General features: G+C 46.2%; 2 protein-coding genes across 2 annotated transcripts; both read left to right on the top strand.

The window, feature by feature from the left end:
* The first annotated feature begins 1220 nt into the window (after positions 1–1220).
* Positions 1221–2225, top strand: LOC4814913 (uncharacterized). Its single transcript, XM_001354876.4, has one exon. The coding sequence runs from the start codon at positions 1297–1299 to the stop codon at positions 1966–1968; it is 672 nt and encodes a 223-aa protein (XP_001354912.4). The 5' UTR covers positions 1221–1296; the 3' UTR covers positions 1969–2225.
* An 11766-nt stretch (positions 2226–13991) lies between these two features.
* LOC117184964 (CTD nuclear envelope phosphatase 1 homolog) lies at positions 13992–14960 on the top strand. Its single transcript, XM_033384241.1, has 2 exons — positions 13992–14162; positions 14221–14960. Exons 1-2 carry the CDS (start codon positions 14080–14082, stop codon positions 14861–14863), a joined length of 726 nt encoding a protein of 241 aa, XP_033240132.1. The 5' UTR covers positions 13992–14079; the 3' UTR covers positions 14864–14960.
* The last annotated feature ends 283 nt before the right edge of the window (positions 14961–15243 follow it).

Below are 15243 nucleotides of genomic sequence, written 5' to 3'. Positions count from 1 at the left end.
ATAAATAAATTGCCTCATCAGAAGCGCACCCAAACCCAACGGGTGGGGAGGAAGATGTGGATGGGAGTGTGAATAAAATTGATTTGCCATATAAATCATCATCCCCCACCATCATATTCCTACGAGCATCCAGCCAAGCAGAACCACAAATTGGGCATGGGAAATTTAATGCCAGACTATGGCCAAGGATTGGAGTGGGATGGAGATGTCTTCGATAGAGGGTTCCATAGTAAGTATCTAAAGGTAGATGAACAGATTCGAGGTCAATCTTTCCTTGATCGACTGAGATCAACACTTCTTTGATGACAAGTTGATAAGTCGATATTTTCGATGCAAAAGTTCTGACTAACTTTGGGTAACATCATTAGTATTCTTTAAGGAGTTCGAAAGGTAACAGAAAACCTGGTTTTGCCTAAAACTGTGTCGAACCTTAAGCGATTATAACCCATTAGAAATAAATCATTTAATTGGCAAGCTATTATAATCGTTGCGACTAAGAGATCCAATCCAATCGAATGGAACGGATTATGCAATCACAATCTTCTCATCTTTTCTTTATTTCTGCTTCCGGAAAAGTCAATCAGAGTGATGAGGAGGAAGCCGAACAGTTGGCCGTTGCATTAATCGCACAAAACTATGCAAGCAAATCAGAGGTGGTCGATCGCTCGATCGTTCGATCGCATTCATTACCGTTGATAGATCGGCTCGAACGTGTCATGTCATGCCTCGTATCGCATCACCAAGGCCCGGCTCTCATCATTCTTGCTTAATTGAAATAATGCCAGCCCATAATTGAATCAATTAAATCGCCAACAAATCAGCACCGAGGCGAAATGAATAATGCCAATTGGAGCTATCCAAGTGTTGGTATATCTATCCATGATCCATGCTCCATGATCCATGCTCCATGCGCCATGCTCCATGGGAATGCTTGACACAGTCACGACATACTACACTGGGGGAAAAAATTAGCGCCAAATTGGAGATTTCATCAATTCGTTGAACCATGAAAAAAACATGGTAGGGTTTATTATATTCTGAGCCAATTAAAGAGAGAGATCTCTTGGGAGATCTCTTCCTGACTTACAAGATGTGAAGCTCTTCTGCCAACTGGAGTATTGCAGTGTAATGTAAGTATCTCAGTGTATGGTTCCCACTCCAACTATCTATCTATCTATCTTTCTGATTGACTCAGTCTAGGCGCAAGTAAACTGTGAGCCAACTGTCCGATATAGATCTGTAAGTGCTCTAATAGATTCAGTATCTGTTAATGAAAAAGCACAAAAATATTCACTCATGTACAAATCCACATGGACATACATATATCTAGTAAATTCTCTTTGGACGAATCGAATGGACCGAAGTCTGGTGATTCTGTGCCTATTTCTGTGCTTTGACAGCCTCACTGGCTATGATGAAATGGAAAATATTGTCCCCGAACGCTGTCTCTATTTGAAATCGCACGAGGAGATCCTGCAGAGGAAATGCTCCGGACACTATCCTCTGGTGGCGGTCACCAAGTTCCGGGACACGTTCATAGAGGCTGGCGAACCGTTCGCCCTGTACATGACAGACTCGCTGGACTACGTTCTGGTGCTAATGAAGGAGTCGCCGCTGCAAAGCTGCGAGAGGATGCGGTTCGTGGACGTGAAGAGCTTCAACTGTCTGGACCAGGGCGATACTGTTAACGACACGATGATCCTGGAAAAAGCAGCCATGTACTGCTTCCCGTTCCACATCCAGTTGCCCGACGACCTCATGGAGATGTGCCTCATGGAGAACGAAATGAGCTCGGATCCGCTCGCAGATGTGCTCAAAACAAAACGCGGTGTCATCCACTATTCCCTCGGCAGAGGTGGTGCCGAGCGCCTGGGCTTTGGCTTTGGCATTGGCATTGGCGTATGGCTTCGACTCCTGGCTCTCCCATTGTCCATCTCCATGGCGTTGCTGGCGATGCAGCGACTTTAAGGGCGGGCACTGATCCGGTCTCGAACATAATGCCACTCATAAACTTTTATGCCTCGACCATAAAGATTGATCGGAGAGGGCGCTTGGGGATCCCAAAAACCAAAAAAAAAAGAAAAAGAACAAATTAACCAACAAAATATGATGTGAAAACGACTGAACTGGAATCTAGATTATTTAATCGACGGCCTTGCTTTTGAATGTATTTAAGGTTTCAGCATTATTCACTTAAATTAAATCAAAAATCAACCAAAATTAAATCTTAGTCTCGTCCTTTATGGGCCATTGTTTGCTCTGTTCCTACACTCGTGTTTGTGCTTCTACTTGGCCAGCTGGTTTTCACCTTCTGCCATTTGCCACATCACGTTGCAGCCATCGTTTCTGATCGGTCACCTGCGCCTGCCTGGCGTGCTCCTAATTTCCATCCACATTGCAAAACCTAATACCCAATTCGCTATTTGCTATTCGCGATTCGCGATTCGCAATTTCCATTCCCCATTCATCCGGTCGGGGCTGGTACTGTGTCTGTGCCTGTGTCTGCGTCTGTGGCGCTGGTCTAGCGGTTCCACTGCAACTGCAAGGAAAAGCCTTGGCGGCCGAATTGTCAACATTCAGGGGGAAGGGAGCTGGTGCTGGGTGGGGTGGGGAGTGGGGGGGGGGCGTCCATTTGAATGCAGAACAACAGAATACCCAGAACACCAGATATCGAGTACTCCAGTTCGATTCTGGGGCGATTTGCATTTTGGCCATTGGCCTGGGGCCTGGGGCCCGGGCCCGGGGGGGAGCGGGTTCAGAGGCAGAAACTGTTGCACAAATGCCGTTGTCTGCCGGTGCCTGCACAGTGGTACCAGATCTTGTATTCGTTCTCTTGGGTTTCACGTGTCATTAGCTTTTTTCAGCCCCTTACGAGTATAGCGTGGCCAAGTTTTTGCCCACTGACAAGGTGTTTTCACACCACTGTGCCAAAATTTGTGGTACCCACTCACGAGTGGCTCTTGCAATTGTTGCTGGTGTTTCATCGGAATTTCCAATTGGTTTTCAATTTCAATTGACCGGCACAGCAATTGTCACGTGTTTGCCGCACATGCCACCACCACAGGCCTGCCCCGGCCCTGCCCACCTTTCTCCCACTTGCTGAACGAACCCACCGCCTCCGCCCCAAACCAACGTCTGGGCATTACGCATCTGGCACACTTGAGTTCAATCAAATGCCGGAGAACGGCAGAATAGCAGCAGGTGAGGTCTCCACGGATAATTGCGCAAAAGCTTTAAAGAGATCTCTCCAGATGCAGCATATCCATTTGCATAAATTTCCCTTGCCGGGGAGACCACACTCCGCACTGAAGTTGGGAAATGCGTAATGCCAGCGAAGTGACTTGGGGGACACGACTTGGCAGCGACTTGGCAGCGACTTGGCAGCGACTTGGAAGCACGGCCTGGCCGGCTAACCATATCATAAACAATGATTAGGCGGTGGCTAGTGGGGCTGCTGTTTCTACTTCTACTTCTACTCCTGGTGGTGCTGCTGCCATACCCTGACAGAGCAGAGGGTACTACCTGACCACGCCGTGCACAACGTCGGAATAGTGAAACATACATTTTTCAATGCAAATATTTACTCGTGTATCCTTGGTCGGTCTACTTTACTGGCTGTCTGGGCAACGATCTATGCTCAGAGGTGGCCAGGGTATCCCAGGTGTCGACCTTGGGGAAAGCCTTTCTTTCTTGTTGTGGTGTCTATTAAAACGGTTTCCATTTTACAAATGGAAGCGATCACCCTCCTCTGGGTGAAGCTCCCAGCTTCTTGAGCTCCTATTAGTGCTTCTGTGGCCAGCTGTCGCCTGAGTGAAATTGCATTATAAATTAATTAGTCAACTATTTTAGCAGCTAAACACAGCCTGAGCGCTTACACACCTGTGCGGGCAGAAAGAGAGAGAAAATCTCCCATGGCCGGACGGACAATCACGACTTTTGCAGAACAAATGAAGCGGCAGCAACACTGCCATACACGGACATCTCCAGGGGGCCGAGCTCCGTCTGCGGGAGCTGCGGGGGGGCAGTTGCTCCTGCCCCACAATAAATTACACTGGAATGTGGCCTTTGCTGTTCCATTCTTCGCCTTCAACTCATTAAATTTCTCTGTTTTCTTTTAGCTTTTTTCTCCGATTTTTCTTTTCTTTCCTGTCCTTGCCTTTTTTGCTTCCATTTTCTCTGCCATTTCTTTGATTCCCTCGTGGGGTATAATATTATCACCTCCTATGTCAGTGCCTTTTACCCTTGTCTTCCCTGTATGCTTTCGACTTTCTTCTTCACTTTTCATCTCTTTTATACCTATTTCCCCCCGACTTCCTTCTCAGTTGAACTGACATTCAAACCGGGTCCATGGGCGTACAGTTTTTCTTGAGTGACTCAAGCCCACCCATAGTACCACTGTCAGGAAGCTGGTGGTCGAGAGATGGTAGCCCAATGTCTGAGAGAGAGAGAGACTACCAATACGCGATATTCCAGAGCTCAATGAAAGGCGCACGGATCAGCAGGGGTCAGCAGTAAGTTCCTCTTTAAGGACCTACTGCCATATCGATAAGGAATCTTCTTTATCAGGGAGTTATTCCATCATACCGAGAGAAATTGAAGCCCTAACCTCCATTCTCCTTCTCTTTCCCTGCGACTTTACCATGAACTTCATTTGATTTGATTTCTCTATTAAATAAAAGTCCCACAAGGAAATGAGATCACCCTTATACCTTATGAAATTATTCAGTTTCTTCATCTTGACTTTCCTTACTCCCCTTTCGGTGTCTTTGCTCAATCTTTTGATAAACTTCTTCCAGAATGTGGGAATCGATTCCTTGTCCCTTCCCAGCGGTCTCTCAGCCCCGCACGTGCACCAATCAAGCCCTATTCTTTGGACATTATCGCCCGGCTACTTAGTGACAGCAATTAAGTATTTAAGTAGTGGCTAAAAACAGTATAAGTTGCTCGTTTCGTTATCTGCGACACCTTCCAGATCGAAAGCCGTGCCGAATTGCAGGAGAATGGGAATACAAATGAAAACTACTTAAAATTGGAGGGGCCGACTAAAGAGGGACATTAATCAATGGGTTAGTTGCGCCCTGCGACTACCTCGACTACTTAGTCGGACCCCCTCCCCTCCGCCGCCCGCCCCTGCTCCGGATGCTATAATTAAAACATTCTCTTTGATGGTGACGAAAGAAAACAAGTCGAGTCAGGGCCCACAGATCAGAGATCAGGGTTTAAAACAATAAGCGGCCAATAAGCCAAACAAAGCGAATGTGCAGTTAGCATAACGGTCGAGCGTGAAGAAAAGCATAAATAAAGTTTGTCAAAGCGAGAGAGAGAGAGAGAGGCTCCAGCTACCAAAAAAAACAAAAAAACCGAAAAAAAAACCGATACACTCGTAGAAGTGGCGGTCGAGGCGGTCGCTTCGATTTCGTTTTCCATCATTTGACACATGAACTTTGGCTACTAATGGAAGACGAGGGTCAGTCGACAGTCGGCAGTCGGGCAGGGGGAGAAGGTTTGCTATGGATGTTGTTTAAAGTACCGTTTTCCAGCCCCGAATAGACCGGCAGCGAACATCTTCCTCAGCGGCGGCGGCGGCTTCTGGGGCCTTTTGTCACCCAGCGACAAAACAATTTCAAATCTTGATCGAACCTTTTGTTCGACTCGTTCGTTGACATTTGTCATCGACCCCCAATACACACAGATACTCGTGCCCCGCACCTGCAGCTGTCCATGATTGATTTCGATAGCTAAATAAACCGATTCGATATCCCCAGCCCCAGCCCCATCCCCAGCCACCAGCCCCGTGGAATACGGCTCGCCACCCCATCGACTCCACCATTGTGCCCAAGGTGTATTTTTATCGATATTAAAATTCGGGGTTTTTGTATCGATCTCTAGGATTATATCATTCCATCTGTCGAACGATTTTTACACACTTTTTGAAAGGGCCTTTTTGCTTGGGCTTTGGTTTTTGTTTTGTTTCCGCTTATTGTCCATTTTTGTGTGGTTTCTTTCATATTTTGTTTATAGAAAAATTGGTGTAACATTTCTTTGCCGATCTTAATGTATTTCTTCGTTTTTGCAATCTATTTTTGGCTTGCTTTTTGTCTGCGGCTTTCGTCTTATGCAAAGCGTGAACTCTGCGGGGGGGACGATCTTTTGGGGCTGGGGCTTGGGACCTACATATCTCTGCCTCTCGGAGACCAGAAACTAGGCTTGTATGTATCTATTTATAAACCCCAATCTAATGCGATCTAAGCCCTGTTTCGTTATGCATCTTTGAATCTTGCCGGAGACGCAGGACAGTGGCTTAGGGGTGGCATCCTTTGGCGTCCTTTTGAAACTTTTGAAACAACAAAATGGCAGATCAAAGATCAACTTTTGCCGCTTAAAAATACATATATAATTTAAATATATAATACATATAATTCTTAAAAATAAAATATCTTCAAACAACTTTATCATTCGATAAGGGACCACAAGGACACTGCTGCATACATGGGAGGAGAACCTCGATGGTATTTATAGAGTGTGGCAGAACCGTCTCTGAAAAAACAATAAGCATATAAGACTCGATCTCTTTCGTTTATTTTCCTGTAGTTTTTCCATAATTGTTTGATTTCCTTGCCAACAAAATATTTCTAACCTGCTTCTGCATTGCCTCTATTTCAAAGGCGGCTGTGTAAAAAGGCTATAACTAATTACGATTATTTATCACACAGCTGTCTTTTAGTGATAGCCATCTGGCTTGTGTTTGGATTTCATTTACACTGCATTTCCGATAAATGTTGCCTTGATTTTTCTTCCAAGGCGCTTCCTTTATTTATCCCAGATTGTTGCACACCTTTTTTTTTCTCTTTTAAATCTATATTTGGGCGTGGCTTTCATCTCGTTAGCAGCGCCACCTGCAGCATTAATTAAGCAACAAACGGCAGAGAGTGCCTCAAAATGGAGGCATCGCCCAGATGGGGGGGACTGGCCTCAGAATAGCCAGGGACGGGGTAGGGAAGCGGCATTCACAGATGCCCAAGAGAGATTGCCTCTAACGAGATTCTTATCACAGAGACACAGAGATGATGATGATGATGCCACCTGCAACATGCATGCAGTGCTGCTCCCGTTTTGTTCTCCGTCTCCCCGTCTCCCCGTCAGCAGCAACTGGGATGATAAAGTTATAAAAAACGGAGCATTTCCGATTAAGTTGATTGTCGAAAATTTGCAAACAAATGAAATATTTCAGCAATGTGATTTAATGGCTGTGGTGGCATCCACACGGTAATTGCAAACGCCAGCGGGGCGTGCTGCCACAACTGGCAACAGGAGCATCCAAACCGGGCTCTTGGCCAGACTTTGTTGCCGCTCGGCCACCTGTTTTGTCATCCATTAGCCATCCTTCCTGTGTCAACTTGTCTATGGGGTTTGGGGGTTCGGGGGTTTGGGGGCTTGAGGTTTGCGGTTTGGGGATCTCTTGTTGCATGCAACGCCTTCTTAATGGCATTTGGAAATTTGTCAATCGTTGTTGGGCAGCACCCGGCGGCCTACCTCCACGCCATGGCCATGGCCAACGGAAGTGGGAGAGGAAAAAAATTGACCAAAGCGGTTCTTCTGGGGCACGCAGCCAGCCGCCAGCCGACAGCCGCCGCACGGCTGCTCCACTCCTAGCACCACTCCACTGTCGATCTAACGAAGCAATTAATTTGGCTCGGCACGTTCCCCTGGAGAAGATCTGAGCTCCGGTTTCGTCTCCAGTTGTTGCTGTTCTAGCTCCCGCTCCAGCTTCTGCTTTTGGTTGCAATTTAAGTTGATGTTGCGCTAAGTGCTGCCATTGCCACTGCCACTGCCATTGCCACAGGCACAGCCAGCTGTTGCAAGGGGGGGGACAGGGCAAGCGGCAGGCAGCCAGGCATCATTTAAATGACGAATTGAGTCAAGTCCAACCGGCCAATCAAGCATCGAGGCATGGCATCGAGACACGCGCCAATACCGTCCCCTCCCCCCCAGCACATCCCACCACATCCCATCCCATTCCATCCCATTCTATTCGATTCTATGCCTATACTCTAAATCTATTGACACTGTGCATGCAACATGTTGCCAGCAACCTTGTTGCCAGAGATAACAGAGGTGGACTCACGCACACACACTTCAGAGATGTTAACAGTTTTTTGCACAGACAATTGCTGTCTGGCTCGGCCCAGCTTCGGGCACGGAGATTGATTGACAGACATCCGATAGGCTAGCCTGACCAAGAGGACCAGCATTAGCAGCCGCAGTGGAAGTAGGAGAAGATCAGAGTGTACCAGTAGGCGGAGAGGGAACAGAGGGATCTTCATACTAAATCAAAAGCCACGATTGGATTGGAAAGACCAACAGATGTGTTGAACAGAAATGTATAACAGTGGGAGAAGATTGGTAGCGCTTAGAGAAGATCAGTAGGACTTACCCTATAGGACGTCCCCTATAAACGTCCTGTAGGACGTTTCAAAGATCAGTTTTCTCAGGAGTAATAGAGTTTTCATCACCTGTTGAAGACGCCCTTAATTTACATCGAGACTCGATCGATCCCCTCTATGTTCTCTTTTTACACCCGACACTCGAAGAGTCTAGGCCATAGCTATAGGTAACTGAACCATGAAAACTGTTTTGGGCCGTAAAGAGAATACCAAACCCTCTCCGTACACACATCATTATACGAGTATTACACCATATTTGCACAAAAATTCCCGATAGCCCCCCTTCAAGACCTGGAGCCCCGAGTTCCGAGCCCCGTGCCCCTCCTTCGGTCACAGAACCATTGCTGGTTGGCCATAAACCGGAGACAACTTGAGCAGCGATCGACTGCTCGCTCACTGGCTGTTTGTTTGCCTTCTTGAGCGGTGTTAATTGTCATAAAACGAAACGATGCATATAGGAATACTTGTACATCCAAGTATACGATATAAGATATACGATATACATATGTATGTGTGTGCTTGTGTGTGTGTGCGCTGTGGGGTAATGGGCTATTGATGAGCATTCGCTGGATTCTTTTTGGCAAGCCCACCCCTAGCCCTGCTCCACCGGATTTTATAGCATCATTGTGCTAATGGGCAATTGTGCATTGTTTCTCTCAATACATACATATGGACATTTGAGTGTGTGTATGTATCCCTGAGATTCGCTTCGTATTATTGTACAACGTTTACAGTTTGTTTTCGTCGTCGTCGTCGTCGTCGTTTCATTCATTTCCATATGGATACGCTCATTCGATTAGCATACGTGTATGTATGGAAGGAGGAATCATACATATGTATATCCCATACCCATACAATCATACATCTACATATATATACATGCATATGTGTCTGTCCAAAGATATAGTAGGTATATTTGATTTGTTTAGCATTACGTGTCTGTGTGCCCGCTCATTTGACCCAATTTGTTATGCAAATATTTTGATTATTATTCTTATGGGGCTGCTGTTGTCTTTAGATCGAGACAATTTTCCAGAGGGGTGGGGTGGAGGGGGGGGGGGGCGCCGCCAAAGTGAGACAATTTTCCACGCTCCTACGAGTATCTCCAAGTCGAGAAGGTTCTGTCCACTGCTATTGTTCTGCTTCTCATTGTTCGCTCACTCTCTTTGTCTTGGCTGAAAATTTGCATTGCACGATGATGTCATGCAGATGGAGAACAGATACCACAAATAGTATACAATAAAATGCCAAAAATTTACTAAAATCGAACCCACAAAAATTATATTCAACGAAGCGTAGAGTCCTCTTATCGTTCTGAAGAAGAAAGGACGCTCTCTCTCTCAATACCGATTTGAGGCGAGAAATGTCTTAGGCTTTTGGCCACGTACCAACCAAAGGGGTTTCGTGGGGCGGACCTAACTATCGTGAGGCCTGCCACAAAAGGCAGAAGCATCCAAACAGCGGCAGTAGCACTGGCATTCCCAAATGGAAAATGGAAGTTGAGCGAAGAAAGAACAAGGAGCGATGTGGAAAAAACTGAAACTGGTTTCTCCCTTTTCCTTTTTAAAAACAGTTGCTTGCCACAAATGAGGATCCAGCGAAGACAGTGGGCTGGAATGCTACGGGTGGGGGGGGGGGGGGGGGGGAACCACCAAAAACGACGTAGAACCTGGATGGCAGGGACACACCTCTCTCTGTCTCTCTCTCTCTGGGCAGAGGCCCACCCACTCTGTCTCTTTTTCAAACATTTTTTTCTCTCTTAAATTGCATTGCAAATGTTTTTTTTTGTTTCTTCCCTTCTTCTTGCTTCCTTGGTTTTTATAGCTTTTTGGCAAATTTGTTCATTTTTCTAATTTCGCTGATTTATGGACAGACACCGGGGAGATGCGCTTTGCCAGAGGAGGGACCCTCCAAAGATCCTGAACGCCTGATGCCCGATGCCCGATTCCCCTCTCAGAATCTCCCAGCGGACTGACTCACATGACCTGCCTGAACTTGGCTGTAATGGCTTTTTATTAGCCAGTCGTCGTTGTTGTTGCTGTTGTTGGCGTTGTCGTTTGCTGCTCGTCATTTATTTTTGCCATAAAATGTGTCTGGATATTCTCCAGTGCAGTCCAGACCAGACCAGTCCGGCCTCCTCTTCCCTTCTCCAACATCTTCATCTCCATCTCCATCTTCGGTTTCTCTGGCGCAATCGGCATGTTGCACTTGACTGATGGCAGACAAAATAGCAACAAAAATATTCGTGCAAAAAATGAAGAGTGCTCAAAAAAAAATAAGTCGAAATTAAAGGAGTTTTTGGTTCGTTCTGTGGCTGCTTTTCCTTAAGTAAATCCTCAAAAATATCACGAATATTGAGGCCTCAATATTACCCCATTATTATAACCTAAACTTGGGCTGAAGAACAGAAAGAAACTGCCATTCTTCCAAGACTTATTTGAATAAGATTACAAATTCCTGAGATTTATTTCTGTAGATCTTTTTGGTAGATAAAGTTTTGTTTTTCAATCCGTGGTTAAACAGGAAAAAGTTGGTGGTAGAAGTTAGTTCAGAAAAAGGTGCTGCTCTGAAGCGCTGAAGAATATTACTTCTTAGATCTATTACCTAACTGGCAGTCAAGTGCAGCTCCGACTGAGGTATTAATTGCATTCGCAGTGCCAATTAATCTGCCCGATAATCGTATTAATTGCCGGTTCTGTGGAGACACTCATAAATATTGCTGCCACAGACAGAGACAGCGACAAAGACAGAGAACTGTCCACTTTGTGGGGAGATATCTCAGAGGACTGATGTGGTGTGGTGTGGGGCGGGATGTTGCATCTGATCGGGCTAAATGGGATACAATCCTTTACCACCAACACCGAAGCTAGTTAGAAATAGAATGCGAAAAGCAATCAAAATGCAAAAGGAACAGCTGGCTATCGGCATTGGACGCTAGAGAGGAGCAGCAAGCGTGACACGTGACTCACGAGGAGTCCTGCAAATGGGGGAACTCCTGTAATTTTCAGCCTGTAATGTTTCAGCCTGTGAAACAAAGCCAAAGCAGAGCTGTCGGTTTGGCTCCGACTCCTCGGAGTCACTGAGAGCCAACCCAATGCCTTACATAGGATTCCTGTCCAACCGATGTTCGGGCCGAGGCAAAACATCTGCGCCAAACGAACTTTAGATGCAAAAAGGAATCACAGTTGGAGAGGTTGGTGGATCGGAATGGCTAGTAGAGGTAGCTGGTAGGCAGGCTGATAGGCAGGCGGCAGGGGGCAGGGGGCAGGCGGCTGGCAGACGCAAACAGGATCAGGAAATTCCGGTTTGCTATTATTTTTATTATAATAATTTTCTTCGCTCCCCCTGCATTCCGCTCGCAACGTCACCCGCTGCCTCTTCTCTCCGCTCCTCTCCTCACCAGAGGAGATTCTTCTGAGGATGTGAAGCTCTTCTAATGCCAAAAACCAGAGAGAGAGAGAGAGAGAGAAGGAGCGAGAGAAACAGGAATCCGCGACTCAAAAGAACATTGAAAGACGATACCTACATTCTTCGGTTCGGCTCGGTTCGGTCGCTCGCTTCCAGCTTTCAGCCCCATCTCCATCCCCATCCTCATCCAAAGCCCCATTCTGGATTGGTCAATCCGAAGTGCAGCTTCTTCTTGCCTCTCCACCCATGTTGCCCCGTCCCCCTGTCGCCAAGCCTCTTGTCTCTTCAGTGTGTGTGCCTCTGGTGTGGTGTCTCCTTGAACTGGCGCTGCTTGTCGATCTGGCCGTGACTCGTTTGCTATTTTTATAATCAGCAAGATCGAAATAAGTGGGCAAATATGGGGTATACTCATGGTTAGAGTAGATAGATAGAAAAAACCATAATATATCTACTAAGTACAGAGATTCCCACAGAAAAGGATAAAGATAGATCAGTATTATCAGCCACATGTAGTAGATTATATAAAGATACGGTATTCAAAGGATAATCGCAACGATTCATTGATTCTTTGGTGACATTTACTTTCAAGGGTAGCCTTCAGGTCGAGCCACCTCCTCGCCGTCTCTGCGCCCCAAGGATACCAACAAAAATAAAACTACTGAAAAGAATCTGCCTTACTTCTCAACTGCCTCCTAATGTGAGGACCGTTGGGTGAACAGGTTCTCGCGCGGCGAGAATTCATTGCGATCTAACTTTGATCTCCCCTGCCTCCTCCTCGGTAGCTCCACTGGATCGGATCGGATCGGATCGGCTCCCACCTGGTTGGGCTGCTCTTTGGATTATTGATTGCTCTAGGTCTCTGGGCAAACGTGTGCCGTGGCAGTGGCACCCCACACCCCACTCCCCACTACCCACTCCCCACTCCCCACTACCCACTCCCCATCTTCTCTATATCTCCCACTGTGGCGAGCATTTGTCGCCATGGCAAGTATTTGCTTTTCCACTTTGCATTTGCCGTCGAATTATTATTTATGGGACTGCATCTAATTTAAAGGAGAGGGAAGACCAAGACCAATCGGAAGGATCGCATTGGATGGGCGAAGAGAAAAGGCAAGACCAGATATGGCCCCTGGGCCATTGATGTCTTTGTTTATTGCTCCGGTTTCTATTTCTGTTTCGGCTCGACTCCGTATCGGGGGGTTTTGTTTCTGTTTCTGTTTCTGAAGACATGTGTCTGGCCTTAGCCAGAGGCCAGTAACTAATGCTAATTAGACATTTTCTACATAGGAGTAAAAGGCAAGAGATGGAGTGCATTCCCATGCACACATTGACATCTAATTGACAGAAGCTCCGAGGGAGTAGTCCAATCGCCAGAAACGTGCAGACAAGTGTATCTAATTTCATTTTAATTAGGTCGTCCGTTCAGAATGTTATCGAACTGATTAGTCGAAAAAGTTACGCAAATCAAGTGGATGCAGTTATCTGCTGGTGGGTGCAGCTATTCTGATGAGCTCTGGTGGAAAATCGAAACGCTAAGTACAAGTAAAGCCAAGTACAAGGACGAGGATGACATGTCGCCGGACACCAGGCATGGCTGACATGGATGAAACTCCAGTTGCGGTAGTGAGGATGAGCAATAGATAAAGATATTCCACGATGGGCATTTTGATGTTTTTGTAGGAGGGATCGCCACGGATGGAACATTTGGAGCGTCTAAGTCGCTGGTTGGTGGCGATAACTCAGTCACTAAATGCTGGTGGAATAAAGGACATCGAGGACTACACTACATACTGGGTGAATGGGCCACAAGACCATACTTCCTCAAGGACGTTTGCACACAGTATAGGCCGCGACCTCCAACATCGTCTTCAGAGAAGACTTCAAAGAACAGAATTTTTTAGGTACTATATATATATATTTTAAGGTGGCTTAAGCTGTTGAGGCCTTCATCAACTTGTGTTTAGTGGGTCACTGGGAAATTGCGATCAAGAAATGGGGTTTTCGTGGAGGGATGATGGAGATCTTTCGGAGATCCTCCTTGCCCCAGACGGATCACTTAGCTTACAGTTTAATGTGGTCTTTGTGGTAGATAAAACAATCGAAGAGGCTACTGAAAATATGTTGTTTAGGGAGTCTGTCATTTGCTTTGCCAGTCAGTTAAGGTTCAGCAACACAACTGAATTGTGCTACCCAAATTCTCAAATTTACTTTATCGGATTAAGAAACAATGCCAGAAGGCGCAAACGCCACGATTGCCACAAATCGTGGGGTCTATGGAAATTGGGAGGCAAACACATTTACATTTTCTATGTAAGTACGAGTATTTGCCTTACCGTGTACAATATTTTTAAAATACAAAATTTCATAGATTCGGAACTCTGAACACATGGCTGGTGATTCTGATTGGGATTGTGCTCTTCAATGTCAATCGAAAGGGTCTGGTCCAGGGCTCACGCTATTTAATTTTCAAGATATTTTGCTATTTAGTGGTGAAATATCTAAAGTCCTTTTATGATTTCACGCCGGCGGACACGAAGAAGAGGACCATTATCGTAGATATGAATATTCTGATATCTACAGTGTTCGTCAAGAAGGGGAAGCAATGGAAGAAAGAGCTAGGTGTGCCACACGATTTTACAGTCGAGGTACCCGAATATGAGGGCACAATGCTGATCTACAAGCGGCCCTTCCTTGACCACTTCCTTGAGAGAGTGTCCAGATGGTTTAATCTGGTCATATTCATCGGTTCACAGGAGAACTACGCCACGGGCATGCTGGACTTCTTGGATGATGAGGGACACCAACGATATCAACGCTTGTATTGCCGCAACCCAAGGCGTCTCTATGGACAAGAAGCCATCGTACTGGATAGCACACCTCCGGCCCTGTGTTGCTATCGGGAAAACACCATATTTGTCTCCACCTATATTATCGGCGACTGGGACCGTACTCTTCTGTCCCTACTGTGCTTCCTGGACTCCGTACGCTACGAGGATGAAGTCAGTTCATAGTTGAAGTCTGGCTGGAAATTGAAATGATTTGTATTTGATTATTTTTGTTAATTTACCATCGAAAAGGCAATAGAGTAGTCCCTGTGACCTTGACCTAGTTGTGATCTGAATTTTTCGCCCAGGCCTGACATGAACATCCTTCACCTTTTCACCGTAAAATTTCCATTGGAATTCGTGTCGAATTGGGGTCCCGCTTGGTTCTGCTCTGCTCTGCTTTGATCAGCTCCGATCTAATGCATTTCACGAATGCCAACGAGTGACTTATTGACGCAGCATGAGGCGACTCCAAGCGGCCACTGGAATGGAGTGGAGTGAGCAGGAGGAGATAGGGATGGGGCCCAGTCATCAGGCAGCTCACGTACGCAATTGTGCTTGATGAT

This window comes from Drosophila pseudoobscura, chromosome X, assembly GCF_009870125.1.
Source record: "Drosophila pseudoobscura strain MV-25-SWS-2005 chromosome X, UCI_Dpse_MV25, whole genome shotgun sequence".
Lineage (NCBI taxonomy): Eukaryota > Metazoa > Arthropoda > Insecta > Diptera > Drosophilidae > Drosophila > Drosophila pseudoobscura.
Note: the sequence above shows the minus strand (reverse complement) of the source record. Positions and strands in the feature narration are given on the sequence as shown.

Coding starts and splice junctions, on each gene's coding strand:
- LOC4814913 (XM_001354876.4), top strand. CDS start 1,297: ATGTACAAATCCACATGGACATACATATATCTAGTAAATTCTCTTTGG.
- LOC117184964 (XM_033384241.1), top strand. CDS start 14,080: ATGCCAGAAGGCGCAAACGCCACGATTGCCACAAATCGTGGGGTCTAT. Junction 14,163..14,220: donor AACACATTTACATTTTCTAT/GTAAGTACGAGT, acceptor AAAATTTCATAG/ATTCGGAACTCTGAACACAT.